Source organism: Myodes glareolus, chromosome 4, assembly GCF_982192425.1.
Source record: "Myodes glareolus chromosome 4, mMyoGla1.1, whole genome shotgun sequence".
NCBI classification, from domain to species: domain Eukaryota; kingdom Metazoa; phylum Chordata; class Mammalia; order Rodentia; family Cricetidae; genus Myodes; species Myodes glareolus.
In genome coordinates, this window is record NC_142029.1 from 74,929,077 (window position 1) to 74,956,524 (window position 27,448).

The 27,448-nt window shown below is 47.4% G+C and overlaps 1 protein-coding gene across 2 annotated transcripts in view; it reads left to right on the top strand.

The window, feature by feature from the left end:
• Window positions 1-27,448, top strand: part of Sik3 (SIK family kinase 3) — a 207,249-nt gene that overhangs the window by 174,028 nt on the left and 5,773 nt on the right. Inside the window, exons 7-21 of one of the 2 annotated variants that reach the window (XM_048417531.3) lie at window positions 2,942-3,060; window positions 3,558-3,668; window positions 3,912-4,055; window positions 4,308-4,385; window positions 4,512-4,621; window positions 6,707-6,860; window positions 7,117-7,272; window positions 10,732-10,802; window positions 12,973-13,116; window positions 16,742-16,892; window positions 17,496-17,621; window positions 17,938-18,023; window positions 18,439-18,548; window positions 19,349-19,688; window positions 20,460-21,355. In XM_048417531.3, the coding sequence (XP_048273488.2) occupies window positions 2,942-3,060; window positions 3,558-3,668; window positions 3,912-4,055; window positions 4,308-4,385; window positions 4,512-4,621; window positions 6,707-6,860; window positions 7,117-7,272; window positions 10,732-10,802; window positions 12,973-13,116; window positions 16,742-16,892; window positions 17,496-17,621; window positions 17,938-18,023; window positions 18,439-18,548; window positions 19,349-19,688; window positions 20,460-21,355 (2,796 nt within the window). The remainder of the gene's footprint in view (window positions 1-2,941; window positions 3,061-3,557; window positions 3,669-3,911; window positions 4,056-4,307; window positions 4,386-4,511; window positions 4,622-6,706; window positions 6,861-7,116; window positions 7,273-10,731; window positions 10,803-12,972; window positions 13,117-16,741; window positions 16,893-17,495; window positions 17,622-17,937; window positions 18,024-18,438; window positions 18,549-19,348; window positions 19,689-20,459; window positions 21,356-27,448) is intronic. The other variant, XM_048417532.3, reaches the window with a different exon arrangement.

Sequence of the window (27,448 nt, forward strand, 5' to 3'; positions counted from 1 at the left end):
AAGAAAATGTGGCTTGATGCTGAGTTCAGCCATGCTTCACCTTCTGCAACAGATTAAAGTGCCAGGCTTCGGCGTCTGACCTCTGCCAGTTTCTGATCAGCACCCTTGTCCTTGTGCCAATGGCATAAAGCAACAAGTGGTCCCTAATCTGAGGTCTGGAGACACCTAGGGAATCTATGTAAACTTTTTTTTATTCCTTGAACAATCAAAACTTAATGCAAGTTTATGTGCATAAATTTTTGTGAACTTTTTTTCTGGTGAGTCTTTCTTAGGATAAATAGGTTTCAAAATCCTGGAATTGAGATTTGCATTAGGACTTATGACGGGTTCTGTTTTCATTTGTTGTTGTTTAAGAAAATTGCCTAGAAAAGGAAGTTTTAAAGCAAGTCTTATAAACATTATTTGGCCTTGGTGTCTGATGTCCTGCACTAAGTTTTCTGTGGGAAGACCAAAGGAAGACCGTAGACTGCCATCTAGAGGCCTGAACGTCAGTGTCACAGCTCCCAAGGCAAACCCTTGCCTCCCTGCACTGAGGTTCTTAGCTTAATGCAACTTTGTGAATTAAGAACACCTTTTTTCTCCTAAATGATCACAGACCATAAACCTGAATCTCATGGGTGCTACGGTGCGGGGCCTAGCCTTGCTGCTCTGGACATAAGTTTAGAATGCAGAGACCATTGTCTTTCAGATCTGAGCTGCATTTGGATACACCTTTGCTCATAAAGCAAAAACAATTTGATATTTTATTTAGCATCTTAGTTAGATTTTTGGAGCTATGATACATTAAAAATCAAGAGTGATTCTTTTAAATTACTCTTAGTATATCTTTCATGACAGTGATGTTACCAAAAATGCTATAGAAATTGCAGAGTTGAATTTGTTCTGAAGAAAGAGATGAACTAGAACTTACATCCGCCTGAAGATGGATTACAGGGTAGTCAAGAGCACAGCCTTGTGGTAGCTGAGTGCACTAACTTTTTAAAATCTCATTTCTTCCATTTTCAAATGGGGCTCTTTACAGTACCTAATCTAGGATTGTTGTGAAGATTAAATGAAATAAAAAGCATTTTGTGATACAGTCTTGTCTGATTAAGGTGAATATTCAATGAATGTTTATTCATATTTTCAGTATATATTCAGTTCCTATTAGATATAATAATCATTTTTGGTACTGGAGAGTCCATAGTGCCTGTGACAGTAGAAAAGACACCTGCCTCGCACTGTGACGAAGGCAGTAAACAAGGACAAGCATGAACTATGAGTCCCTCAGTCATCCATGTAAAGAAAGCCAAGTGAAACAGTGAAGAGCAACTGTGCCTGTGCCAGAGGTCAGGGAGGAGCTTCTGAGGATGTGGTGGTTAAGCTCTTACCTGTATGACAGGAACTGCCATGAGAAGGCCTGAGGAGTCAGTTTTCCTGAGGAGGAGCAAGCATAGAGGCTGGACAGTGGAAGGAACTGCTTATGTGGGAAATCAAATAGGACCTTGGAGGCCCAGGACTTTGGATGTTTATTCTGGTGATCATGGGAAGAAATTATTAAGAGTTGCTAAGAAGTTATTGTTATTATTTAAGTAGACTTATTAAGTAGACCGCTTAGGAACCTTTTCTGACTGTCTGAGCAAGCAGTGATGGTTTGGCTGAAGGACTGGTGGTGTTCAGGTCGATGGACCCCCATTGGCTCTGTGGGATTGAGGCAGCATAGCAGCTGTGATTAAAGGCACCAGGTAAAGGGCTGGGAAGCTGATTCATTGGATAAAGTGCAAGTATTAGACCTTAGTTTGGATCCCTAGCAACCACATAAAAGTAAGCATGGAGGTACACACCTGTAACCCCAACACTGATGATGGAGATGTAAAGATCTCAGGAGTCCACCGGCCAGCTCATCTAGCTGAATTGATGTTCCTCAGGTTTATGAGAGACTCTGTCTCCAAAAATAAGGTAGAAACAATTGAGGAAGACATCCTAGCATTGCCCTCTGACTTACATGCTTACTCACATAGTACCTGCACAGATGTACACACATGCAGGTGGACAGCCAGACTTTCAGTTTGAATCTGACTTGAAAACTATGTGACTGTGGACTCTGTACTTAATCTGGGCCATTTCTAAAGTGGAAAGGATGCTAGTACACTACTCTTAGGATTATGTGAGACTGAGATAGTAACTGTAAAGTGCTGGGAAGAAGACCTTACCATTGCCTCCCACCTTCCCCATAACTGCCGCTCCCACATTGGCATCAGAACTTCTCATCTGTAAGATGAGAAACTTTTTAAAGGGCATGACTTTGATTTCAAAGGTTTTTGATTTTGAACCCTTTGTTCTTTCTCCAGTATAACCTGGAGTACGCATTCCCAGGGAGAAACACTGATTGGCTGAATCTCTGTAAGCTCCACTTTATGTTCACGTATTTAATTCACGTCAAGGCCAGCCATGTCACAGCTTGTGACAGGTAGCCTATGCACACCCCCCTCTCCATGTCCCCTGTATCATGAGAAACTCCAGATCTCCTAACTTTTGAAGAGTCACACTGCACACCTAACCCAAAGTTATTAATATACACATGAGATGATTAATATATGCTGGAGATGACCAATTTGAAAACTTCTAAGATGTTAAGTCTCTGTAGAAGGCATTCTAGTCTTCATTCTATTACAGGGAGGCATGCATTATAAAATAGAGTTTATGCATTAGCCCCAGATTTTTCTCCTCAGACTTAGTGGAGGAGCTGACCAGACTTCCCCATCTGAATTTCTTTTTCTTCTCTCTTTGCCCATTTCCATCTGGAGTAAGCAATGAAGTAGGTAAGGATGGAGGCAGAAGGGAAACATAACTAGAAGCAGGGAGCCTGAGAATCTACCTGCTGCTCTTGCTTCTTCTAGCTCCTCAGCTCCACCAGTGCCCCCCCTCACCAGACTGAAGGCAGGCTGTTTGTCTGTTGCAGAATGTGAGCACTTGATCCGCCACATGCTGGTTTTAGACCCAAACAAGCGCCTCTCAATGGAGCAGATCTGCAGGCACAAGTGGATGAAGCTGGGGGATGCGGATCCCAACTTCGAGAGGGTGAGCTGGGCCCCTTGCCTCAGAGAACTTAAATTGCCCAAGACCTGAAGAAATGAACACTAGGAACCAACTGCTTTGTAAAACTGAAGTGGATATAAATTCAGCAGGAAGCTGCAAGAGCCAACTCAACTGTGGGGACTAGTGACACTGGTTCCTTACCATTCGTCCCTCAATCATATTTTCCTTTTGACTTCTGAGACAGTATAGCCCTAGTTCCTGCCACCAGAATACCTCTCTTGTCTGAGTGTGCTCATTTCAACAGCTTCTGTAGCATATTGCTGCTTCCTTTATGATCATTCCACATACCCCAGGAGCTCAGGAAACAGGAGATTCTTGTCAGCTCCTAACTGATTGCCAGAGCTGTCTTGCTTAGATTTTGTATGAGACCCAGAGGATCCTCAGCAAGGGGGCATAAAACAGCCTAGTCAATATGTATCACCTGCCATGTTGATGTAGTTAATTGAGGACTGGACAAATTGTATCTTTCCATGTTACAGTTAATAGCTGAATGCCAGCAGCTGAAGGAAGAAAGACAGACAGATGCACTCAATGATGATGTCCTCATGGCCATGGAAGACATGGGACTGGACAGGGAGCGGACACTTCAGGTACCTAGGAAGAAGTGGAGAGCAAATAAAACAAGCAGCCTTTCCTCTTGCCTGCCTTTCCTGCATTATCTTCTTCCTGAGCACTTGGGTCTTTCTGCTTTTATCCTTTTCTTCTTCCTTTGTCCTTCCTGGTCTGGGAAGGAAGGAAGAAGCTGCTGTGGAGTCTGCAGATGTTATTGGAGAATGTGGTCATTGGTACGGCATCTCATTGGGGTTTTCACTCTTTCCCCTTCTCTTTGGTAGTCGTTAAGTTCAGAGGCCTATGATCACTATAGTGCAATCTACAGCCTGCTGTGCGATCGACATAAGAGACATAAAACTCTGCGCCTCGGAGCTCTTCCTAGCATGCCCAGAGCCATGACGTTTCAAGCTCCAGTCAATATCCAGGTGGGCAGTGTCTTCAGTGGCCTAGGTGGGGATAACTTATACCAGGGTATGGGTGGCAATCAAGACTGCATTGAACATAACCCTAGCCTTTGGGGATCTGATGCAGAAGAATGATGAGTTCAAGACTAGCCTGGGCTACACAGAAAAGCCGTATATATCTTAAAAAGAGAGGTGAGGGGAGAGGCTAATTTGAAAGCTGTTATTTCTTCTAGTGTCTCAAGTCTTTGTTTATCCATATGTACTGCTTTCCAGACGGAGCAGACCGGCACTGCCGTGAACCTTAGTGTCCCCCAAGTTCAGCTGATCAACCCAGAGAACCAAATTATAGAGGCAAGTAACCACAACTGATCACCGTCAATTGAAACCACTTTTCTTCCCAGAGTCACAGTTCCTTTCCTTCCTTCTTGTTTCTAGTTACTTTTTATTTCTGATCAGTTGTGTTTCCCTCCACCTCAGCCTGATGGGACAGTGAACTTGGACAGCGATGAAGGTGAAGAACCTTCTCCTGAAGCCTTGGTTCGTTATTTGTCAATGAGAAGGCACACAGTTGGAGTGGCTGACCCACGGTAAGTACGTGGTCAGCATCCTGTCCAGTGCTAAGGCACTCTGCCTTTGAGTGCCTCCTATGGCACATTTTCTCCTACTTCATGATCTAAATAAGTAACCAAGACACATTTTTAACACATCAGGGATCATGGTAGACCATTGCCAATTTGACTAGTTAAAGTTTCCCTGTATCTGGTTGCTCTTAGCAGCCATTGCGCCATGGTGAAGAGTATGATAGAATATTTGTCCATGACGGTGGAGTTCTTCTGATGTAAGCCATCTATAAGTACTCCTTAAAATTCAGCCAAGCTTAGCAAAATGTGGTACCCACCTTTAGTCCCAGCACTCAGGAGGCAAAGGCAGGAGGATCTCTCAGTTTGATGCCAACCTAGTCTATATATCAAGTTCCAAGTTCCAGAATATAGAAAGAGACCCTGTCTCAATCAATCAATCAATTAATCAGCCAACTTTCAAAGTTTTAGAGATGTTGTCCGCCCATGTTCTATGTCAACAGTCTCCTACGAAGGGAAGATAGTGATGTGGCATAATTTATATATGTGAACAGTTAACCATTAAGTAAACAGTGGTGGGGACAGAGCTCAGCAGCAGAGGCATTTTCCTGACATAGGCAAGGTCCCAGGGTTCAGTCTCTTGCTCTGCTCCCAGAATGAACAAGAGTCCCAAAACACATTTCCCGAAGTGTTCCTCAAAATCTTCCTGTCACAATGTTCCCTGAGGCCTTCATGTTGGGCAAATGGACTAAGGGCTAACTCATCCCATTTCTGCCCTGCAATTGAGGCATGTCAGCATGAACAACTGCCCATCTCGTTGCTGAATGTTTTCTTAAATTGAGCAGTGAAGAGAAGGTTGTAGCAAGCCTTCTCCTGAGAGTTCAGCTCAGGGCAGAGCTGTCTCTCTTATAAATGTCTCTCCTCTGAGTGAATCTCAGAAGCAACGCCCAGGCCTGGTGGTTTGCTTCTTTTATGTTCCTTGTTCTCGGCTTGTGATCAAACGAGCAATTGAAGGAACATTTTGGTTCCACAAAATGTGTTACCACAGAGGGGTGGAGTCCTGAGTCGTGATTAGTGGAAATATCTCTTATTTAAAGTCTGCTGGGCATGACAGCCCTGAACAGCCAGTACTTATCTGTCCTGTCAGCACTGACAGTGGTAATTGCATTCTTTCCCTGGTGAATCAGTTGCTACTTCAGGCAACCATTGTCTTAGCGGATGGCCTGTGCTCTCTAGAAAGTTGTTGTTCGCCTCCAGGCTTTAAAAGCCTGGGCTGGAGCAGTGCCAGTGTCTCCTCTGTTGGTTTTTGAGAGGATCAATGAAGAGTAGCAATCGCCAATAACTTGGAGTAAATGACAGACTGAAATTCCACATAGCAGACTTCTGTTTTGCTTTAGAATCTTATACAGAAATAGAAATTTCGGAGAAAAGTAAAGTGGAGAACTTGACTTTGCCCAATGGGTAGTGGGGAAGGTGTTTCCCCTGCAAGCATAGAGACCTGAGTTTAGATTCCAGCAGCCATGGAAAATTCAACCTCTGTAGTAACTTCTACTCTGTGGGGTGGAGACAAGCGGATCCACAGAGCTCAGGGCCAGCCTGACAAGTCAGTGAGCTCCAGGTTCAGTGAGAGACCCTGTCTTTAAAAAAAAATACAGAACATAATAGAGGAAAACAACTCACCTTTGGCTTCCACACTCATGTACATACATATGTTTGGATACCTGCACACATATTTACTGTCTTACACACATGTAGAGTATATATGCATACACATATATGCACATACAAAAAGGATAGAAAAGGCTGGGCAATGGTAGTTCAGGCCTTTGATCCCAGCACTCGGGAGACAGAGACAGGCGGATCTCTGTGAATCTGAGGTCAGCCTGGTCTACAAAGTGAGTTCCATGACAGCCAGGGCTACACAGAGAAACCCTGTCTTTAAAAAAGAAAAGAGAGAGAAACTGAGAGAGACAGACAGACAGACAGAGATAAGCAGGCAGCAGACAAAGTAACTGTGCTGGGTATAGTGGTAGCATCATTTCAGAGACTTAAATACTTGAGGAACCACACTTCTCTTTTCCTGTTTCCTGTCAGCACGGAAGTTATGGAAGATCTGCAGAAGCTCCTGCCTGGCTTTCCTGGAGTGAACCCACAGGCTCCATTCCTGCAGGTGGCCCCTAACATGAACTTCATGCACAACCTGTTACCCATGCAGAGTCTGCAGCCAACTGGACAGCTTGAGTACAAGGTACATGGCTGTGGAAAGGGCCTGCTCATAGGAAACAAGCTTGCTCTTCCCTCGGGAGGCTTTAAAAGGACTGTCCTTAGTATCCAAGGGTTTCCTCAGCGAGGGGTGTTCCCTTTTGTAAACAGCTCTGGCAATGGGAGAGTTCTTGAGTTCTGTTCACCATCAGAGGATCCTCTAACTGGTGTAGATGAGGGTGGTGCTGTTTGCTCCCAGACTGTACTATCTCACCACTGTATCCTGCCTACCCTCCTGGCAGGAGCAGTCTCTATTACAACCGCCCACACTACAGCTGCTGAATGGAATGGGGCCCCTTGGCCGGAGAGCATCAGACGGAGGAGCCAACATCCAACTGCATGCCCAGCAGCTGCTAAAGCGCCCACGGGGACCCTCCCCACTTGTCACCATGACACCAGTGAGTAGCAGCACATAGCCTGACTTTCTCAGAGGTTTTCCACAAGAAGGCTGTGAGCCTGGGGCTGGACCCAGCTAAAATACTAAATTTCCTCTCTAACTTACAGTGTTCTGTGTGTTCTGCTGACTTCCTCCTCTTCCACAGCAGGTCACATACAGACAACTCAGAGGACGTCCCCCACAGAAGGCGGTTCAAGTGGGCAGTGCACTCTAGAACGACTGGCTTTTTAAATTCTGTCTTACAAAGATTAGTTGACAGGAGCGTGCACATGCCACAGTGCACACATAGAGGTCCAAGGGCAACTTCTGGGAGTCAGTTCTCTCTGCCTTCGCCTGGGGTCCACGGTTGAACTTAGGTCTTCAGGTTTGCACAGCAAGTGCTTACCTGCCCAGCCAGCTCACCAGCCTGTGGGATTAATCACTTTAGACGAGCTTTCAAAATTAGCCTCTCACCCGCTCTCCTTGAGCACCACCTCACATTTTTGGCACAACCTCAGTGCTTATATGACTATATCATGACTCTAGCTTCAGTCACATCATTATTGTATGGCGGTGACATGTTGGCTTCTGTTTATTTCTTGATTATTTTTCTGTCATAGTTCCATCGAATTGGATATTACCTCCATAGCCCTCATGAGCTCTTTAGAGCAGTACTGCTTATAATCACAGCCATTGGTGACTTCTGCTCTCCTTTGATCCATTGTAGATCAATACTTTGTAAATCACCCCACTAACTTGTCAGGAAAGCACCTGGAAGCTCACTCTGGAATTCTGTGCTTTCCTTTTCATGGGTTTGGTCACAGAGCGCTGTGAGCCTATGGGCCCCACTTTCAGAAGCACTGCAGTTGAGAAAACAGTTCCACAGCAGAAACAGCGTGTTGTTTATGATGTCAAAGACAAGTTTAGCCCATATGAAATATTTGACTAGTAAAAAAGTGGGCAAAACTATGTAACCCCAGCACTTGGGAGGCAGGCACATGAGGGTCATTGCAAGTTTGCAGCTAACCTAGTATACATAGTGAGTCCCAGGCTAACCAGGGCTAAGATACAGACTCAAAATAATAATAATAAAATAAGCATGCGGGATTAAATGCCAAAGTGAATGACATGTTCTTAGGTTTTCGGTGTCACTATTGTTCGGGAGGGATCAGAATCAGCAGTGTGGGAAGTGGGGTGACTTAACTCTGTCCACTGGAGTTGTTGCTGCCAAGGTCCCTTACAAGCTCATGTTGATAAATCCAGTGGGCATTTTTAATCTTTATCTTTTTGGCTGTCCCAACTCTATTTGTCATTGGTGACCTTTCCTTCCCCCTTGGCTCATGCAGCACCACCCTGGAGTTCCCTCTGCCTTCCAGTCTCCCTTTCAGTTCCTGTCTGCTCAGCTGGGACTGACCTGAGGCCCATTTCCCATTCTTTCTTGTCTCCTCTTTGGATGAGCCTATGTGCTCCCATAATTCCACCTGCCATCTGGTTCTCACTCAGAGTGTTCTCCCGAGATCTACACATGTATGTGGGATTGTCTCCACCAGAGGGCTAGTGGCTACCACACAAGTACTCACAACTTGAATGCGACAGTTCCAAAACTTACCTTAGCCCGGTGTCATTGTCTTTCCCTTCAGTGACTGTGACTGTCCTGGTGCCTACACAAGCTAGGAACATGATTTTTTTTTCTTAATCTTTATACAGTTTTTGGTATTCCTACTATCAGTTATCTAATGTCTATGAATTAAATAGCCTGCCTCTCTCCATCTCTGCCCCCTTTCCTTAAGTCATGGTCACCAGTCACCTGGATTAACACAGTGAGCTCCCAGATGATACTTGGCTGGCTTCCTGGTTTCCACTGGCAGCCTCTTCCACCCTGCAACTAAAGAGACCTCACTTTTCCAAACACAGATCCTATAACACTGTGCCCCTGCTTTAAATCCTATAGTGATTCACCACTGCCTGTCCCAAAATACATTTGTATGAGCTTCAAGGCCATTTATAAATGTCCTTCCTCTGCCTCAACTATAGCCTCTTCCTGTCTGTTTACTCCGCCCTTAGAACTAAAGGATGTGAAGCTTCAAATGTTGGAATCATTTTAAAAGATTTGTTTTGTTTTGTAATTAACCCAGTTTTTAAGAAAATATTTAACTTTTTCTTTCTCTTTATTGTTTTTATTGAACAATTTATTTTTCTCCACTCTCCTCCTTTCCTCTCCCCTCCCCTTCTGCCCACTTCCCATGTAGACTAGATCCATGTATGTCTCTCTTAGAGTTCTCTTTGTTGTCTAGGTTCTCCAAGGTTATGAATTGTAGGTTGGTTTTCTTTGCTTTATGTCTAAAAACCACTTATGAGTGAGCACATATGATATTTGTCTTTCTGCGTCTGGATTACCTCACTCAATATGATGTTTTCTAGATCTATCCATTTGCCTGCTAATTTCAAGATGTCATTATTTTTTTCTGCTGTGTAGTACTCCATTGTGTAAATGTAAAGAAAATATTTTAAATTAATGTGGAGGGGGAGGCGGGGGCACCAGAGGTCAGAGGTGTAGAAGCCTTTGGAGTTTGAGTTACAAGTCACCCAGTGTGGGTGCTGGGAACCAAACTCTGCAAGAGCAGTACCTGCTCTTAACCACTAAGCCATCTCTCCAGCCCCATAATACAGTGTTTTTAAAGTGCCTTGTTTGGTCATTGAACTCATTTCTGATGATGCCTGAGGTATGGATGATGCTGATATGTGCCACTGGGCCAAGAATATTTTTTGAGGGTACACAGCATTCCTCTCTTCATGCAGAGGAGCCAGCAGCCCCTGTGATGTGTGTGTATGGCGCTTCTTATTTCATTCATGTTTTGGAGGGTAGTGAGTATTTTAAAGTATTGAATACAACTCTTTGTATGTTCTGTGACGATATACTTTCAAGCACCATGATGCTTCCCTGGAGTTCAAACGTCCAAACTTTGGGACTGACATTAATGTGAAGCCACAGTCAGTTCCTCAGCAATTTAAGTAGACAGTTTTTTTTTTTATTTATTCCAGGTCTTGGACACTTCTCTGAGCCTATGACCCATTTGCTCTTTGCCTGGTTGCTAGCTCCTGTGCACTCCCCAGGCCTCCAAAGCACCCCATAGAGGACTTGAGAGAACTTAATCATGCTCTTCTAATTGTTCATTTGTCTCTGTAAAACAAAGGCAGTGACTATAGTTGTAAATTCACAGTTTGTCTTTGTCTTATAGTAGGCCTTCAAGTGTTAGATGAACAGACAAGCAGATATAAGGGAAGAAATCCAAATTTCTATTACCTGAGCAAGCTAGAACTGGAAAACAAGATGAATGAAAGTTCTCTTTAACCCTTGTGTTCTAGAAAAGTCTTTGAAATAATAACATTAACAAGACCATGGGCCTCAGTCCAGTTATTAGAGTTCAAAGGCATCACAGAGTTAGCTGCTACCCTGAGCCTTCCTTTCCTGTCTCTGCAGGCAGTGCCAGCCGTTACCCCTGTGGATGAGGAGAGCTCGGATGGGGAGCCAGATCAGGAAGCTGTGCAGAGGTAATGTGACATCTGGCAGTGCTTGCAGAACGTCCTTGGGCAGGCTCCCCCTGCAACCAACGAAAGGTCACCTCTGCCCAAGGAGGTGGTACAGTGCAGCTTCGGCCCTTGTGTGGTCTCTTTGCTCAAGCCAGATGGCATGTTCCTCCCCACACGGAAGTAACAGAAGACTGCCCAGAAATCTCATTTCTATAAGCGCCATTGGAAGCCCCTTAAGTGACAGCAATAACCTTAAGAACATTTTTCACTCCTCCTTCCTCCCTTCCTTGTCCCCTGCCTTCATATTGCAACTCTGATAGTGTTCAGAAGGCATACAGCCTGCTCCTACCTGCCACGAACTGTTCACTGAAAAGGAGTTGGAGATCTGAGATGACAGTGATCCTTGCTAGTCTGGCCTTGGACCTCTGGCATGGACTCCTCCTTCCCAGGAGAATGAATGAATACCTCCTGTACTGTTTGCTGTGTGTTTCTTCTACTTCCTTGTACCAACAAAGAGATATTGGAAAAGAAAAAAAAATGGGGTGGGGTGGGATGCGGGCCAGAGACAGATGTAAATATCCATTGTCTGTAGAACCCTGTTGAGAGATGCCTAATTCACAGAGAACAGTAGTGACCATCAGGCATGCTGTGCTGTCCGTTGACCTCAGTTCCAGTAGCTATGGTCTTCAGCTCCATGCATGCCCCCTTGTGAAGTTGTCTTTCTTATTTTCTGGGGAGGGGTTTTCACCAGAATCCAGCATGTATTTTCCCAGAAACACAGGTGTTCTTCAAGATTATATGTTTTCCCTTGAGGGAAATTGAAATAAAATGGTTTTCATGGGCTCTTGGGGAAACGATGGGTGTTTTTAATCAATGGACATTAACCACTGATAGCTTTCTCTCGCAAGTTTGCATACAATGAATTACAGTCTGATAATGACTTTTAGCTTACATAGGCAATGTAGTTAGGAATAAATCAAGAACCTTCTGGTCATTGTCCAGGATTCTTCCTACACTCAGGAGGTCTATATAGGAGCTCCTGTCTAAAAAAGCTGGTTCTTTGCAGAAAAGAAAAGGAAACAAAACAAAGCAAAGCGCCCTAGTGAATAGGGGTGCCAGCTCGCTCCACAGCCTAGCCACAGGAGAAAAACTGTGTGACCACCTCACTCTGATGTTCTTGCTCCTGTGGTTTGCTGACAGAAGGGATACGAGGTTACAAATGAGCCCTGCTGGTGTGAAGAAACAAGAAAGTAGAGATTGTATTATGTACTGCCTTCCCTCCTTGGAAAGATGCAGTCATGGTTTATCTTTTTTGTCTTAGACGTCCTTCCTTGTCCCCTCCTTTCTCTTCCAACCAACATTGAAAGGCTAGAGTGCCCATCATTTTGTTCTGACAGAAGGGAATCATGCTTCTCTTATGTGTTCCCGAGACAATCAGAAGTGCTGAGGAAGCTGAACCAGACACAGGGCCTGGATCTTGTATGATGCTGACTCATGTGGGTCTGGAAGGTTTTTAGTGTGAAGGGATCATTGAGGCTGACTCCTGGGCACCTGACTCTTCCATTTTCTTACCTTGCTTCTTTACCTCCTAAAAACAGCTCTGAGTATCCCAAGTGCTTTATTCCTTCATCCTCTCAAGTTAGTCCTCTGGGTGTCCCATCAGCTTTTCTTGACCAGTGATTGGTCGCAGGACATGAGAGAGGAGCTTAGTTGTCCTCAGATAAGTCTATCTTCTTTGGCATGTAGTAAGGGCAGCACAAAACCCGAGGCCTCTGACACCGGGAGACATAAGTTGGCTCTTTCTGACTCCTCCCTTGAAACAGACCTTGGGTTCATTTTCTCTGACTTGTAGTTTGGAAATTTGGGGGAAAAAAATGATATGTAAAAAAATAACTTCTTCTATTGAATGGAATAAAGTAAGGAAATTGATCCAGTTGCCTTCGTGAGCTAGGCCTGCTTTTCCTCTCTTAAATGGCTACTCTCAAGCTCAAAACCCAGCCACTTCAGTGGTTAACTGGCTTCTGTTGGCCAGTTAGACATGCTTCACTTCCATCCTGTCGGGCTGCTTACCATGGAGATATTCTGGCGCCCCGCACTGTCCTACCGAGTGCTTCATACTAACTTCTGTTGCTTCTAGCATAGGAACATTCTTGTCTTTTTTACTATGAAATGTCCTCCCTGCTTGTTGCAGGTACTTGGCAAATAGGTCCAAAAGACACACACTGGCCATGACCAGCCCGACAGCTGAGATTCCACCGGACCTACAACGACAGCTAGGACAGCAGTCTTTCCGTCCCCGGGTCTGGCCTCCTCACCTGGTACCTGACCAGCATCGGTGAGTACATGGCAGTGTGAGCTTCCTTGAGGCTCATTGGACCAGCACCGTTATGACTAGTTTCCAGGTCATGGTGACTGGCTTTAACTAGAAGCCACCTGCCATCCCGAACTCACATCTTCTCAGCTCCCAGCACTAGGCAAGATACAAGGCAAAGGTTTTCTCTTAGATTCTGGAGCAATCCAAGGTCCTTCCATCCTATTTCCTTGCAGACCTGTTTATCATCTGCAGCTGATTTCTCTAGGCCTTCAAGGGAGTGATGCTCTCAGAAGACAACTCTAGAGATGAGGATACTGTAGCAGCATCTACAGGCCTGACTCTTAATAGTTCATCACCTTTGAAAGAATGGGCACTTCCTATGATGTTAGCCCTGAGCAGCAGGCTGGCTGTAGAGGGAGGAACATCCCTAATGAGTGGTAGAACAGGAGCGGAAAGTCATTCTTGGAAGGGTCTGACAGCAAAGTCTGCACTAGGCCTCTGTTATTCAGATCATTGCCTTGAAGAAGGGAAAACAAGCTTCCACCATCCTGACCAGGGAAACGTTTCCAAACCTAAGGTAGCCCAGAAGCAAGAGAGCCGAGGTGACTGTCTTCCGTGACTCCTTGGTGACTGAGTCTTAGCCAAGTCTGTTCTGATGCTATCTTCCACCCACAGGCCACATTTCCAAAGTCAGCAGCCATTGCTTGATCTGATCCTTCCAGTCTTCTTATGGGGGTAGTGAAGTGCACTTTCCCTTTGGGAAGGTTCTGAGGAAATTAGGTGTATTTGTGTGAGTGAACACTTGTGACCAGTCACACTGACCAGCTCCATACACTGTTCTCGTTGTGCTTCTCGTTCACTGGGCATCAGGAAATCAGCAGGGACAGGTGAACCCTGGACAGACAGGGACATAATTAGTGCCACATTGGCACTCTGGAAGAATGGAAGTAAGTTTCTATAAATGACTGTGAGCAGTTTTAGTCCTGTGAGGAGCAGAAGGAATGGAGGTTGCCATGTATAGTGGTGTTGGCACCGTCCCTCCGATGGAAACCCCTGGGGAAGTACACGTCAGTCACAGAGAGCTCCTCCCTGCTTGTTGGCTAGTGAGCTGCCCCTGCCCAGGCAGCTGGTAACTTAGGACTCTGCACTTGGACTTGCTCCTCGCCTCCTCTTCTAGACGTGTATTTGTCAGCCCTCCCCAGGCCTGTTGTGTAGGTTTATCCTTTGAGTATCTAGCTTTCCTCCTCTGTGCTCCTCAGCACTTTCCAGCCAGCCATCCTCACAGACCCGCTGTTATTCTACTGGCATTTGTCCTGACAAGGAGATCACCACAGCCTGCAGGTCCACCTGTGTGATGAGCGTTGTGCCCTCAGTCACTGCCAGGGCCTGACCTACGGCTCTGCTCTCTGTTTCCATGTCACATTCTTGGTAGTGGTACTGGATTTCTGGGGCCAAGATACACTGATTGAAAACCATTGTGTACCGCGGGGTACTTGTGTAAACCAAGAGTGTCTCGGTGGGGTCACCAAGCACAGGAGATTAAAGTTAGTTCAGGGGGAAAGAGAAGTGTTCAAAGACCATAAAACAAACAATGTGATATGGGTGGCCTGCCTGTGTCACTGAAATACTTTCATTTTCTGGAAAATGATTACAAGAACAGAATATATATCTATTCTTTGTGTTATACTAGGTGAAGTCTACCCTGGAGACAGAAGAGGGGCTGGTCAACATTTCCCCCCTGGAAGTGTGTGGTTTAAAAGTTAACACAAGACAGGTTCTGTCCAGTTGGGGGCTGCGTCTCTGTTTGAAGGGTATAGTGGAAATAGCAGCCCATATGAGGCTGTCCTGAGTGAACGTGGTTGCTATTGAAAATAAAGTCAAGCGTGCGTGACACTGCCCATGCCTCTGCAGTGGGCGGGTCCCTTGGAACCGCTCCCCTGAAGTTACTGAGCCGGGATGAGCTGGGGCCAGTCTCTTCGCAGCCTGAGTTTCCAGAAAGCTGTGCCACACACACCTGGAACCTGCGATGTTCTTGCTGTAACGGAAAGGCTGATTCTGTGCAGGAAGACTGCTCGAAGAACAGCTCCTGGTGACAGAAGCCTGTCCATTGCCTGAAGATTCTGAAAGTGTAGGAGTCGAATTTTAGGAGAAACAATACCGATGCTTTCTTTTAATTCATTCAAAGGATCTGCATGCAGTACAGACAGAACTTGCTTTGGAAAGCCGCCTTCCCGAATGCTGTTTCTGGATCGTGAAACCCATCCCCTACCCCGGGTTAATTTGTCTTTATGTTACTAGAGCAAATAGATGTTCATGCTCATTTCATAGCTCACCCCTGCTTAAAGCTTTGATGGAGTCAGAAGCAGAAGTACCATTAGTGAAGAGGGTGAGGGCTTTCACCTGTCATCCAAACTCTCTTGGCTTCGCTACCGTCATCGTTTCTCCTCAGCCCTTCCCTGTCTGCACTGTATTTGAACTTGCTTGTTCACCTGCTTCCTTGACTTTGGTGCTGCTTAAGTCTGAACTGGCAAGGTGACCAGTCGCCTCACCCATAGCTCAGTGTAATGTCATCTCTGCCCTAGACCTGCCCCCCTGCCCCTTTCCATCAGCTGTGGGGACGCCGCCTCTGCAGTCTTTAACCTGCTTATCTATCTCAGCTCATAAACATCTCTCTCTGGTTAGGTGACACACGTAGGTGTTAGCCAGCCTGGTGCCATCTTCAGGCTCCTTATCGATGGCTCCTCTTTCTCCCCATAAGACACTGGCTGTGTTCTGGTTGAGCAGTGGGGACTCCTCTGTCAGAAGGAGGGTGGGCAGGTGGGCTCTGTGTGGGCTTCTCACAGTGACAGGCCTCGCTCGCGTCTGTCCACAAGGTACGTGCAGGATCTTGAGGCCCACATTCCTGAGGAGTGTGCTGTCTCTATCCTGGGATCAGAAGTCCTATTTTCCCCAACCCCAGCCTCCACCCTCCCCTTTCCAGAACAGAACTGTGAGTTCCAGGCCAGACCTTTGGCCCCAGAGCTGACTTTGGTTCATTCATTCCAGCCACACATAGGTTACTCCTGGAGGAAACTCAGATCAAATGGTGAATTCTAAGTTTCTGAAGACACCAGATAGAGATCTGTTTTTTAAAACAGATTGTATAAAAATCTTGTATAAAAATAAGCCCCCCAAAATGTAACTATAATAGAAACTAATGTATGACTATAAAACCCAAAGCTCTAGCCAGGCAATGGTGGTGCACGCCTTTAATCCCCACACTCAGGAGGCAGAGGCAGGTGGATCTCTGTGAGTTTGAGGCCAGCCTGGTCTACAAGAGCTAGTGCCAGGACAGTTTGGGCTGTTATACAGAGAAAAAGAAAAAAACAAAAACCAGAACTCTGGTACAACCAGTCCTGGCTATACTGATGAATTACACCCAGCTCTAATGTGTAGTTACCAGATGTAATTGACCTAGGACCACACCAGACCTGGGAAGTAGACCTATGGTAAGTAGAGGTAGGAAATGTAGTCCTCTAAGGGGAACAGCCACCTCAGGAAATGACATGGGAATGCTGTCTCTGTAGTCATCTGGAACAGTGGTCCCTGTGTGATTGGTCAAAGCCCCCAAGTCCTAGCTACTAACTATCTCTTCCCATGTATTCAGCTCCACCTACAAGGACTCCAACACCCTGCACCTCCCTACGGAGCGTTTCTCTCCTGTGCGCCGGTTCTCAGATGGGGCTGCGAGCATCCAGGCCTTCAAAGCTCACCTGGAAAAAATGGGCACCAACAGCAGCATCAAACAGTTACAGCAGGTAATCCTATGGGGTAGCAGTGCCATGTCCGGGACCAGGACAGTAACTCTCTGTGCCTTCGTGTCAGCAACACTGAGGTGTTCTAGCTTAAAACAGTATAGCTTTGTAATGTGCCTTTCTCATATACTGCCTTCCCCAGGGTCAAACTTTCTTCCCTCATAATGAGACTAAAAATTTTCCATTGTCTCTGTAGTTCATTGGAAAGGCATTTCTGGGGAAGGTACTTCTAAGCAAGCTTGGCATTCCCCTTGCCACTGGGTCCTAGTGAACCCTGCTGCTGTACCTTGTTAGCACCAGGCATCATCTCCAGCTGGTAGGAAATCTGCTTCCAGGCTGCTGTGAAGGGCCACAAGATTCAAGTGGCGTGTGCTTTGTATTTGTATTTGATTCACACTGGATGCTCCCTCGTGCATTCAGTGTGTCCTTGGTGGCTCATGCTCATGGAGCAGAGTGTGAGAGGATCCCTGGCCAGGCCCATCAAGGGCACTGTTCTTCTGTGTCTCATTCTGCCCGTGAGACCTTGGGGGCAGATCTGCTGCTGCAGAGATCACTGCATGGGGTGGTCCTGGCTGTGTCCTGTCATCTCCACTGCTTTCCCTTCAGGAGTGTGAGCAGCTGCAGAAGATGTACGGGGGACAGATTGATGAGAGAACCCTGGAGAAGACCCAGCAGCAGCATATGCTGTACCAGCAGGAGCAGCACCACCAGATTCTCCAGCAGCAAATTCAAGTAGGCCCTCATCCACTCTGCCTTCTCCAGTGAGCTTGGAGTTTGCTTTCGGATTCATTAGCCTGCACATTGTGAAAAGGGCTCAGGGCAAAGTAGAGCGTGAGTTATGTTTATGGGCCACATGCGTGAGGAAAGGCAACTGAACCCTTTGATAGAGCACAGGAGCAAAAGTCAGTCACAGATAGTGCCTTCTGTCACCTCCCTTCCCAAGTCAGTCACAGATAGCGCCTTCTGTAGCTTCCGTTCCCAAGAGTAGCTCTGATGAATTTTACAGCTCATGATACTGGTTTCTCCCCCAACCCTTTTTATGTTTTAGGATTCTATTTGTCCTCCTCAGCCTTCCCCACCTCTTCAGGCTGCATGTGAAAATCAGCCAACCCTCCTCACCCACCAGCTCCAAAGGTAAACGACGCACTCCTACTGTCCCTAAGTCACTGCTTAGACAGCATGGCACCCAGGGCCAGACTCGTGGGAAAAACTGTCTGACTTGAGCATTCACTTTGGGAGAGTCTGGTGGGAAAACAGGACAGTGGGTTTAGAGTTGAAGGGGCTTTCTAAAATCCTGGCTATTTCCTTAGCCGTTTGAACAGAGTAAGCTAACATCCATTGCAGGCCAGGCCAGTGAGCACTGCCTTTGTGCCTGGAAAGACTGGCCGAATGAAATGTGAACAGCCTTCTGGTGGCCTGCTTCCACGATTGGCTTCCCCAAACTAAAAGATGTCTATTTGTGTGTATCGTGTGGCTAACTGTTGACTCCAGATGGCTCTGCCACCTCAGGAGGCTTATATATCTGTTCTCTCATTTTTTTTTTTTTAAGGTTAAGGATTCAACCTTCAAGCCCACCCCCCAACCACCCCAACAACCATCTCTTCAGGCAGCCAAGTAATAGTCCTCCGCCCGTCAACAGTGCCATGATTACATCTCACGGTGAGTGGAGGCAGCCGTCCAGATAGTTCCATTATGTGCTATGCAGGAAAAGATTTGGTCTTTTGCTTTGATTTGTTGGGGGTTTTTTTGTTTGTTTGTTTCTTGATTGTGAAACCTTGGGTAAATTTCTTAACTTCTGTGTACCTGTGCTTTCTCAGTAACAACTGTAATAATAACAAAATTTAATAAATATACGTAAATTTAATAAATATACATAAATTGGGATAGTAACCAATATAATAGTCCTTAATACAGGTTAACCATTATTAATATAGCTACTAAAACCCTCTCCAGTATTCCTGCTGGGTGTGATTCTTCAGAGACTAGCACACAGTTAGTTCCTTGTCTGTCTCCTTGGCATTCTGGAAGAGCATTGGAATTGCTTCTAGGTTCTTCTACTCAAGGTAGAGTCTTTGAATCAGAGCTGGATCTTGGGTTCTGTCTTGGAACTGCCAGATGAGAATGTGCAATTTAACCACTTTTCAGGGTTGCTCGTGTCTGTTCACATTTGGGAAGCACTGCTTACACCTCTGCTACTCAAAACCCAGCTGTAGACCCACTCTTAGGGAATAAGTTGGAAATACAAATTCCTGGAGATTCCACCTCACCTACTGAATCCTATACAATTCTATGGCAGGACCGTGTGAGTGAGATCACTTCTCTGCCAGTTGTTGGCATTGTCTTATATAGTGAGGTGTAAGAAGGCTGTTCGAGATGCTGTCTGCTGTGAGTCTCCTCCTGGGCTCCCTTACTCCCAGCTGGCAGGTGACCTGGGCACCCTGCTGTCCCTCTCTCTGCAGGTGCTACAGCTCCCTCCCAGTTTCAAGGCTTACCCTCCCATGGTGCAATGTTTCAGCAGCAGCCTGAGAACTCTTCCCCACCTCCCAGTGTGGCACTAACCTGCTTGGGCATGCAGCAGCCTAGCCAGTCACAGCCGGTGACTATCCAGCTGCAGGAGCCGGTTGACATGCTCAGCAACATGGCAGGGACAGCTGCAGGCTCTCCGGGGCGGGGTATTGCCGTCAGCCCCAGTGCCAGTCAGATCCAGATGCAGCACCGTAACAACCTAATGGCTAACTTCAGCTATGGGCACCGGCCCTTGTCCAAGCAGCTGAGCGCTGACAGCGCAGAGGCCCACAGGTAAGCACCTCAGTGTTGCCCAGCCCTGTGTAGGTGAGCTGGAGAGGAAGAAGCCCCTAAGCAGAGTGAATGAGAAGGAACAAGTCTGAGGAGCCCATGCTCTGTGTCACCCTTTGTAAAAGCAGCATGGTGGAATCAAGATGAGCTTGTAAACTGTTCACGAACAAAACTATTAATGAGACAGGAGAAAAATGGCAGCGTGCCCTCCTGATGACCCGCAAGAAAGGGAGTAGAAGGTCTGTCAGAGGGATGTAGGAAGGTCTCCGCTCCCTAGGGTATTTGTCCAGGGTCTTTCCTTCTCTGTCGTTCTCTTGGAGACTGCTACTGTGAACAGCTCAGATTGTTTTTTAAGGAAGGCTAGATAAGCCCGAGCGCCTAGCTTTGCGGGTGGAGTGCCGGGTTGCCATGCACAAGCCCCAGCACCACGTAAGCCAGGTGTGCCAACCATACTCAGAACCCCAGCACTCTAGAGGTAGAGGCAGGAGAATCAGGAGTTGAAGGTCCTCCTCGGCTGCGTGGCAAGTTAGAGGCTAGCCTGGGCTGCATGAGACCTCAAGAAACAAACCAAGGCTGGACTGTTGCTTTCAAGATTGCTGCTTCCATGCCCAGTGGCATAAGTCTGTTCAAAGACCTGGATAAACAAACAGCAGTGACATTCCAGCCCAGGTCTGCACCGTGGGGTCTCTGTGCTGATGAAGGCAGTGACTGTCCCCGGGGAAGCTGCTGTAGTTATTACTCATGCCTGGTACTCACTCCCTTTTGTGTCTGCAGCTTGAACGTGAATCGATTCTCTCCTGCTAACTACGACCAGGCGCATTTAAACCCCCATCTGTTTTCGGACCAGTCCCGGGGGTCCCCCAGCAGCTACAGCCCTTCAGCAGGAGTGGGGTTCCCTTCAACTCAAGCCCTGAAAGTCCCTCCACTCGACCAGTTCCCCACTTTCCCTCCCAGCGCACATCAGCAGCCCCCACACTATACCACGTCAGCACTACAGCAGGCCCTGCTCTCCCCTACACCGCCAGACTATACCAGACACCAGCAGGTTCCCCACATCCTTCAAGGACTGCTCTCTCCCCGACATTCACTCACCGGCCACTCGGACATTCGGCTGCCTCCAGCAGAGTTTGCACAGCTCATTAAAAGACAGCAACAGCATCGACAGCAACAGCAGCAACAGCAGCAGCAGCAGCAAGAATACCATGAATTGTTCAGGCACATGAACCAAGGGGATGCTGGGAGCCTAGCTCCTAGCCTGGGGGGACAGAGTGTGACAGAGCGCCAGGCTTTATCTTATCAAAATGCTGACTCCTACCACCATCACCACCACGCCAGCCCTCAGCATCTCCTACAGATCAGAGCACAGGAATGCGTCTCTCAGGGCCCCTCGCCCACCTCCACACATGGGTACGCCCACCAGCCGCCACTAATGCATTCGGAGAGCATGGAAGAGGACTGCTTGTGTGAGGGAGCCAAGGCAGGCTTCGCAGACAAGAGCTCAAGCACAATGACCAAAGGTTGCCATGACAGCCCTCTGCTCTTGAGTACCGGTGGGCCTGGGGACCCTGAGTCTTTGCTGGGAACTGTGAGTCAGGCCCGGGAGCTGGGGATCCATCCCTATGGACACCAGCCAGCTGCCACATTCAGCAGAAACAAGGTGCCCAGCCGAGGTAAGAGTCCCCTCAGAATAAAAGCCTTGGGCAAGTCTTCCCTAATTTGAGTGTGCAGGGGCATTAGCTTGTACTCTGTGCTGCTAAGGGGGTGGGGAGCCCTGAGAAGACCCTCAGGACCATTTGGGGAAAGTGGAGCACATAGGAAGTGGCTGTTGGTGGGTCGCTTACAAAATAAAGGGATAGAAGTAGACAGAGCCCAGGACACGCCTGCTCACACCACGGTGTCGTGGGATCCGCAGATGCCTGACGGTCATCAGAAAGCTGCTGCAGTAGAGACAACTAGCAGCATTGAGGAAATGTATAAACTGTGGGGCTGAGAGTCAGCTCCAGCCCTGGCCTCACCCTGTCCTGACTGTGAGAGCCCTAGACTTTGGTTCTGGTCGTCCTCTTCTGTGACAGAGAAGCACAATCAACAGTGGCCCTCTGTAGCGTTCTGTGGTGGTTCAGGCGTTTGTGTTTATACGTTCTGCTCATGTGAGAAAGAGTGCACTTGATAACGGAAAGTGAGGTGTAAACTGTATTAGGGAGGGATGCCTTCTCTGTCATCTGAGATGAAGGTTAGCATGCAATGTTTCCCTAGCAAGACCAGGAACACTGTCCCGCTGTGGCAGCCTTTCGTTTCACCCATCCTCACCACAACTGTGAAGGTAATGAAGATGGTAGAGATGGACTTAACCAGAGCCTGCACTCTGAGCATTTCTTCCATCGTTCCCTCCCTGAGCTGCCTGCATCTCCACCCTGTCCTTTAAAGGCAGCACACACAGCTCAGCTCTGAGACCAGGTAAATCCTGCAGGGCGGAGCAGGTCGGGAAACCTTGAGCTGAAATAGGTTATGTGAAGACTTGGTAGCCTCAGATGCACTTGTCATATGCTCAGAGAAGAGGCAAATGTGTTGTATAAAAGACAATTAAATCCTAACCTCTGGAGCAGATCATGTCACCCAACCTAGAGGTCTGTCCTCCACATACATGTTATGTTCTCTGGTGGCCGTATTTAGGGTGGGACTTTCAGAACAGATCATATGTACAATTAGAGTCCCCTAGCAGTGTTGGGGGCTGGGACAGACCACAGGCAGAAACAAACCCATCAGATGGAAGGAAGGATTTGACTTATCAAAATGTATGTTATGGAGCTGAACCTAGATAAGGGTAGAAATCACAGCAAATTTTAGCTCCCTAGGGGAAATTGTCACAGGAAACTGACAGCATAGGCTACCTGAGCAGCCTGGAAACTTCCTGTCGCTGGGTGTGTTCTAGATGAGGTGAACGGCATTGGACATCCTGTGGAAGGAATCCACATGAGGAGAGCTTCTGAGAGTTAGCTTGCTACACCTGCATCTTGCAGTTCATTCTGTGATTCCTTCTTGCTGTGGAGCAAAACCCAGGGCCTCACACACACTGATCAGCTCTGCCCCTCAACTGTACCTGGCCCATATTTTAGTCAGTGCAGTGGTCCGTTATCATCTTACCAGTAAAGCAGCCAGGACTTAAGGGGTTGATAACTTACCTCTGGGTCAGAGCAGACAAATAGCACTGTCACTCGGTCACCACCCCGACAGATTCTTGAACATGTTCTATGTACAGGTTACTGAAGAAGGGATATGACTGGAGGGAATGGAGCCCCTTCCCCAGACCCCCATTGCTATGTGTTTAAATCCCTTTGAGTGCTGTTCTTCCAGAGACATGTCCTCTGATTCCTCTTCCCCTTTTCTACTGTGTGATGCCTGTGTTCAGGAAGGATGGAGAGGCCTCACTCACCACTGTCTTCAATTGTCAGAAAGGCCTCTTTAGCTACTTCCTGGCCACAGTAGGCTGGACATGGTCGGGGCTCACATTGCGGCAGCACCCGAGAGGGAGAGGCCAGCTCTGTAGAAGAATAGGGAGGTGTTCTAGAAGCTGGGTAGCACATGGACAGAGAGGATTCTATCCTTTGGGCTTGGGGTAGAAACACAGGTGACAGTGTCTTAGAGCCATCTGCACCCAAGCTTGCTTAGCTTGGCCTGCAGCACAGAGAGGAATCAGGAGAAGCTAAGGGGAAGGTTTTCTAAGAGGCAGGGTTTTGTCAGTCAGAACAACTTCAGTGATGTCCCGGCTGCTGGCTGGTCCCCGTCAGGTCTCTCTTCCCAGACAGAGGCGTCAGTTCAGGTCCATGCTGCATGTTATAGTTACTTTGTCATCAGATCTGCCCTCCCTAGCTGACCAACCCGTTGCTCCCCTTTCCTTCCTCCCTGTCTGTCCACCACTGTCAACCGTCACTGTCACTATCCCCTACAAATATTTTTGTTGACCTTGAAGAGTCAAGGCAGATGTATAACCCTCCTGGTTTCAGTTCAAAGTTGTCCTGTCCCTACAGCCTTACCTCCAGTTTTTCTCTGCGTGACTCTTACCCTATGGGTCCTGTTTATCACTGACCTTTCCCCCCTGACCTTTGACATTAGTCTTACTCCTACCTGTCTGCTGTCGTAGCACAGATGAGTTGTCCTCCTTTCTAACGTGTGTCCCCAGTAAAGCCACAGGGCCCAGAAGGGTGAGAAAATGCAGTGGAGGCATTAATGATTCAGTGCAACCCAATGTGTGCAGCTGCAGTTGCTTCAGAACCCCTTGGTGTGTGTGTGTGTGTGGTGGGGGTACGCCTGTGTGTTCAAAGTGGTTCTCTCCGGAGGAGCCCTGCTGTTCTTGATGACTCCGGGCCTCCTCAGTAAGCACACTTCTGTTTGTTCTTCTGCTGGTGAGGGATACTGAGCTAAATGAAGTGCTTGTAGAACCCCTCTGCTCTGCGCTTGGTGCTTTTGACTCAGTTCACCGTTTCCTTACCACACCCACCCTGAAGAAGTGTCTGTTAAGATCCCATTTCAGAAGCCAGGCTGTGGTGGCGCACACTTTTAATCCCAGCACTTATGAGGCAGAGTATCTCCAAATTAAGGCCAGCCTAGTCTACAGAGTGAGCTCCAAGACAACCATAACTACATGGAGAAACCATGTCTTAAAACACCCCACCCTCCAAAAAAAAAAAAAAATCCCATTTCAGTAGAAGCTGTCTTGGCCTAACCCTGTATGCCGATACAATCCTCAATCTTCCATTCCTTTCTCTTTCTCCACCAGCCCTCTTTTTAAAGACAGGGTGTCACTGTGTAACCTAGGCTGACTTTAAACTCATGATCCTCCCAATTGAGCTTCCCAAGTACTGGGATTACAGGATTATGCTATCACACCTGTCTACGTTTTCAGTTTATCAATGAAATTTTAGAACGGGTGAGAGGGCCCAGTGGGTGAAGCACTCACCATCCAAGCCTGGCAACCTGAGTGTGGTCCCAGAACCCATTTAAAAGTAGACGATAAATAGCTCCAAAAATGTTATCCTCTGACCTCCACACATGTCCCCTGGTACCCACACACATGTTATACACATACACAATCATAATAAAGAATAAAGAAATTTTGTAGCTCATTTGTCATGGCTTTTGCAAAGAAAGGGTTCTAACAGTCTGCTCCATCAGACCACAGGAAGTGCAAGACCCTCACCCTTGTCACCCTGTTTGGAACCTGGTGATTCTTGAATGCTGCTCCATCTCGGGGGAGTTGCAGGAGAGAAGTTGAATACAGGTTACCAAGCTGGTATTGTGGGGTGTGGGAGGGAAAGCCTGCCCTCAGGGAGCGTCTGTTCGTGAAGAGCTGGATCAGAAGTGGTGTGGAGTGTGTGTGTGTGTGTGTGCGCACACACACACACGTGTGCTACACACAGTTCACAAGGGTGTGTGTGTGTGTGGCACACACGTGTGCTACATACAGTTCACAAGCGCAGAGCTTTGGATGTATTAGTATATCTCAAGGTTGGATGTGCAAAGCTAACTGATGTTAGTCTAGGAAACTTCGATGCCTTCATACCTGTGTCGGTGGTTTCCTGTTCCCTGAATGTCTGTTTGCCACCAGCCAGTAGAAGGCCAGTCTGGGCAAGGCACTGAACACATACTTTGCCAAAAATGTTTTGCAAATGTCCCAGGTTTCAGGGCTAACTGCACTCTGCTGCTGACAGTCTCATTGTCGTCACCTGAGACGTGAAAATCAGGTGCCTCCCCCTCCTGCAGTGTTACAGGAGCTGACTCTGTAAGTAAATACAGTAGCACAAGCCAGCTTGTACAGCTCAGAAAACCACATCCTCTTCTCTGAGCTCAGCTGGCTTCAGGCCTTGCAAAGGGCAAAGTGCTGACAGCCTTGAAGGAATTAAGATGTTGCCCCTTAGAGCCTTTAAGAGGTAGGCAAACACACCGTTCTTCATTTACTCTTAAATCCCAGTAAATAGGAAGGACGAGTCAACATTGACAGATTCAACAGTTACGCAAGCTGCCCCAAAGTCCCCCGGGTGTGGGGGTGTGCTTTGAATCCCTTTGTGCATTTTATCCCTTACTTGTTCAGACAGTCACCTCACCCTCTGTACCCCTCTGGTTATTGGAAGGCATGGTCCCTGCTTTATCTATATGCCCTTCTATGAGCCTGCCTGTCCTTCCAACTCCTGAACTGGCATAAAGGGTGCCAGAGACTCTTGTCCCTTGGTCAGCGGGTTGGTCTTTTTACAGCCGCTGATCAGCAGGTCTCATCGAAGGACTTTGCGGCTCAGCACTCTTCCTAAACTGGCTCCTTTACCTGTGGAGTCCTCAGTGTTTATTTTATCACACATCTTCCACTTGTGTCAGGATTTTGGAGTCCTTATCTGTCAGATAAGGGACCTTAAGGGTAAAGGGGTGGCTGCCTGGCTGCCATGTTTTGTGTACTCTAGTAGTGATAGGCCTTGACCCTGGCTTGTTCTGCCTCATTCTTGGCCCTTCTATTCTTTTCTTTATGCCAGTGCTAGCTCCCTGTCGCTGTGAAAGAATGCCTGGTAACACCGGCTTATGAGGAGGAAAGCTTTGTCAGAGGTTTCAGATTTGTCCCCATTGCTTTGGGACCTGTATTGAGATGACACATAACAAGGCATGGCATGTAACAAAACTACACCCCATTCTACCTGGGAAACAGAGAGAAAACAATGGCAGTGGGGCGGGGGTGGGGGGTGGGCGGGTGTCCCAAATCCTAGTCAAGGACACATCCCAGCATCCTAACTTTTAAACACTTGCTTTCATTTGTATTTATTTTGTGCAGTGCATGTAGGTGTGTTATGTTCCATAGCCGTCATGGGGAAGTCAGAGGACAGACAACATGTAGGAGTCTGTTCTCTCCTTTACCCTGTGGTCCCAGGTATGGAACTCAGGTCATCAGGCTTAATACAAGCACCTCTACCCACGGAGCCATCTTGCCACCTTGAGAGAGGGAGACAGAGAGACAGGAGTGTGTGTGTGTGTGTGTGTGTGTGCTGCTGAGCTGTGTTCTCAGCCCTGGATCTGGTGTAGAATCACATTTGTTTCTCCCAGACCAAAGGTTAGCAGCCTGTGTACCCCACAGAAGCAGACATCTGGGATGATCGGCTGCCTGGCTAGAGTTTCCTTCCCCCTCCTCAGGAAGCAAGGAAGCTAGAGTCAAGCTGGGTCTTTCCCTCCCAGAGGTGTGCTAGTGGCTACTGTGCCACTGATGGGGCGGGGGGGGGCGCTAAGCTGGGCACCCAAGGAAGCTGGTCAACTGATTTGCCAAGTGATGGCTCTTACGTCCCGGTGGCATTTTCAGGCCTGTGAGCTTCACTCAGGAAGCCAGGCGGGAGAGCTACGAGCAGGAAAGCAGAAGCCCACAGAACTTCCAAAGGGCTGGGCGGGCTCTTGGATTCGGAGAAGCCTCATTTCTCAGATCTAAAAAGCCCCAAAGGGGGAAAGGGAACTTAACAAACAGGAAAACACACACACACGCAGAAGCTTCTGGAAGAAAGGCACTGAAGAGCCAGGACTGATTGCTTTTACCTTTGCCTCCTGCTCCTGATTAATAACAGTCCTTAAAACCTCTGAACAAGGTCCAGTGAGATGGCTCAGCAGGAAAAACCCTGCTGACCTGGTTTGAGCCTTGCAACCTACAACCTCCACAAGTCAGAGCGTGTGTGCACCCATGTGGACACAACTACTAATTTTTTTAGTGCTTTAAAAATTAGATTTAAAAATCTTTGAACAAGAGC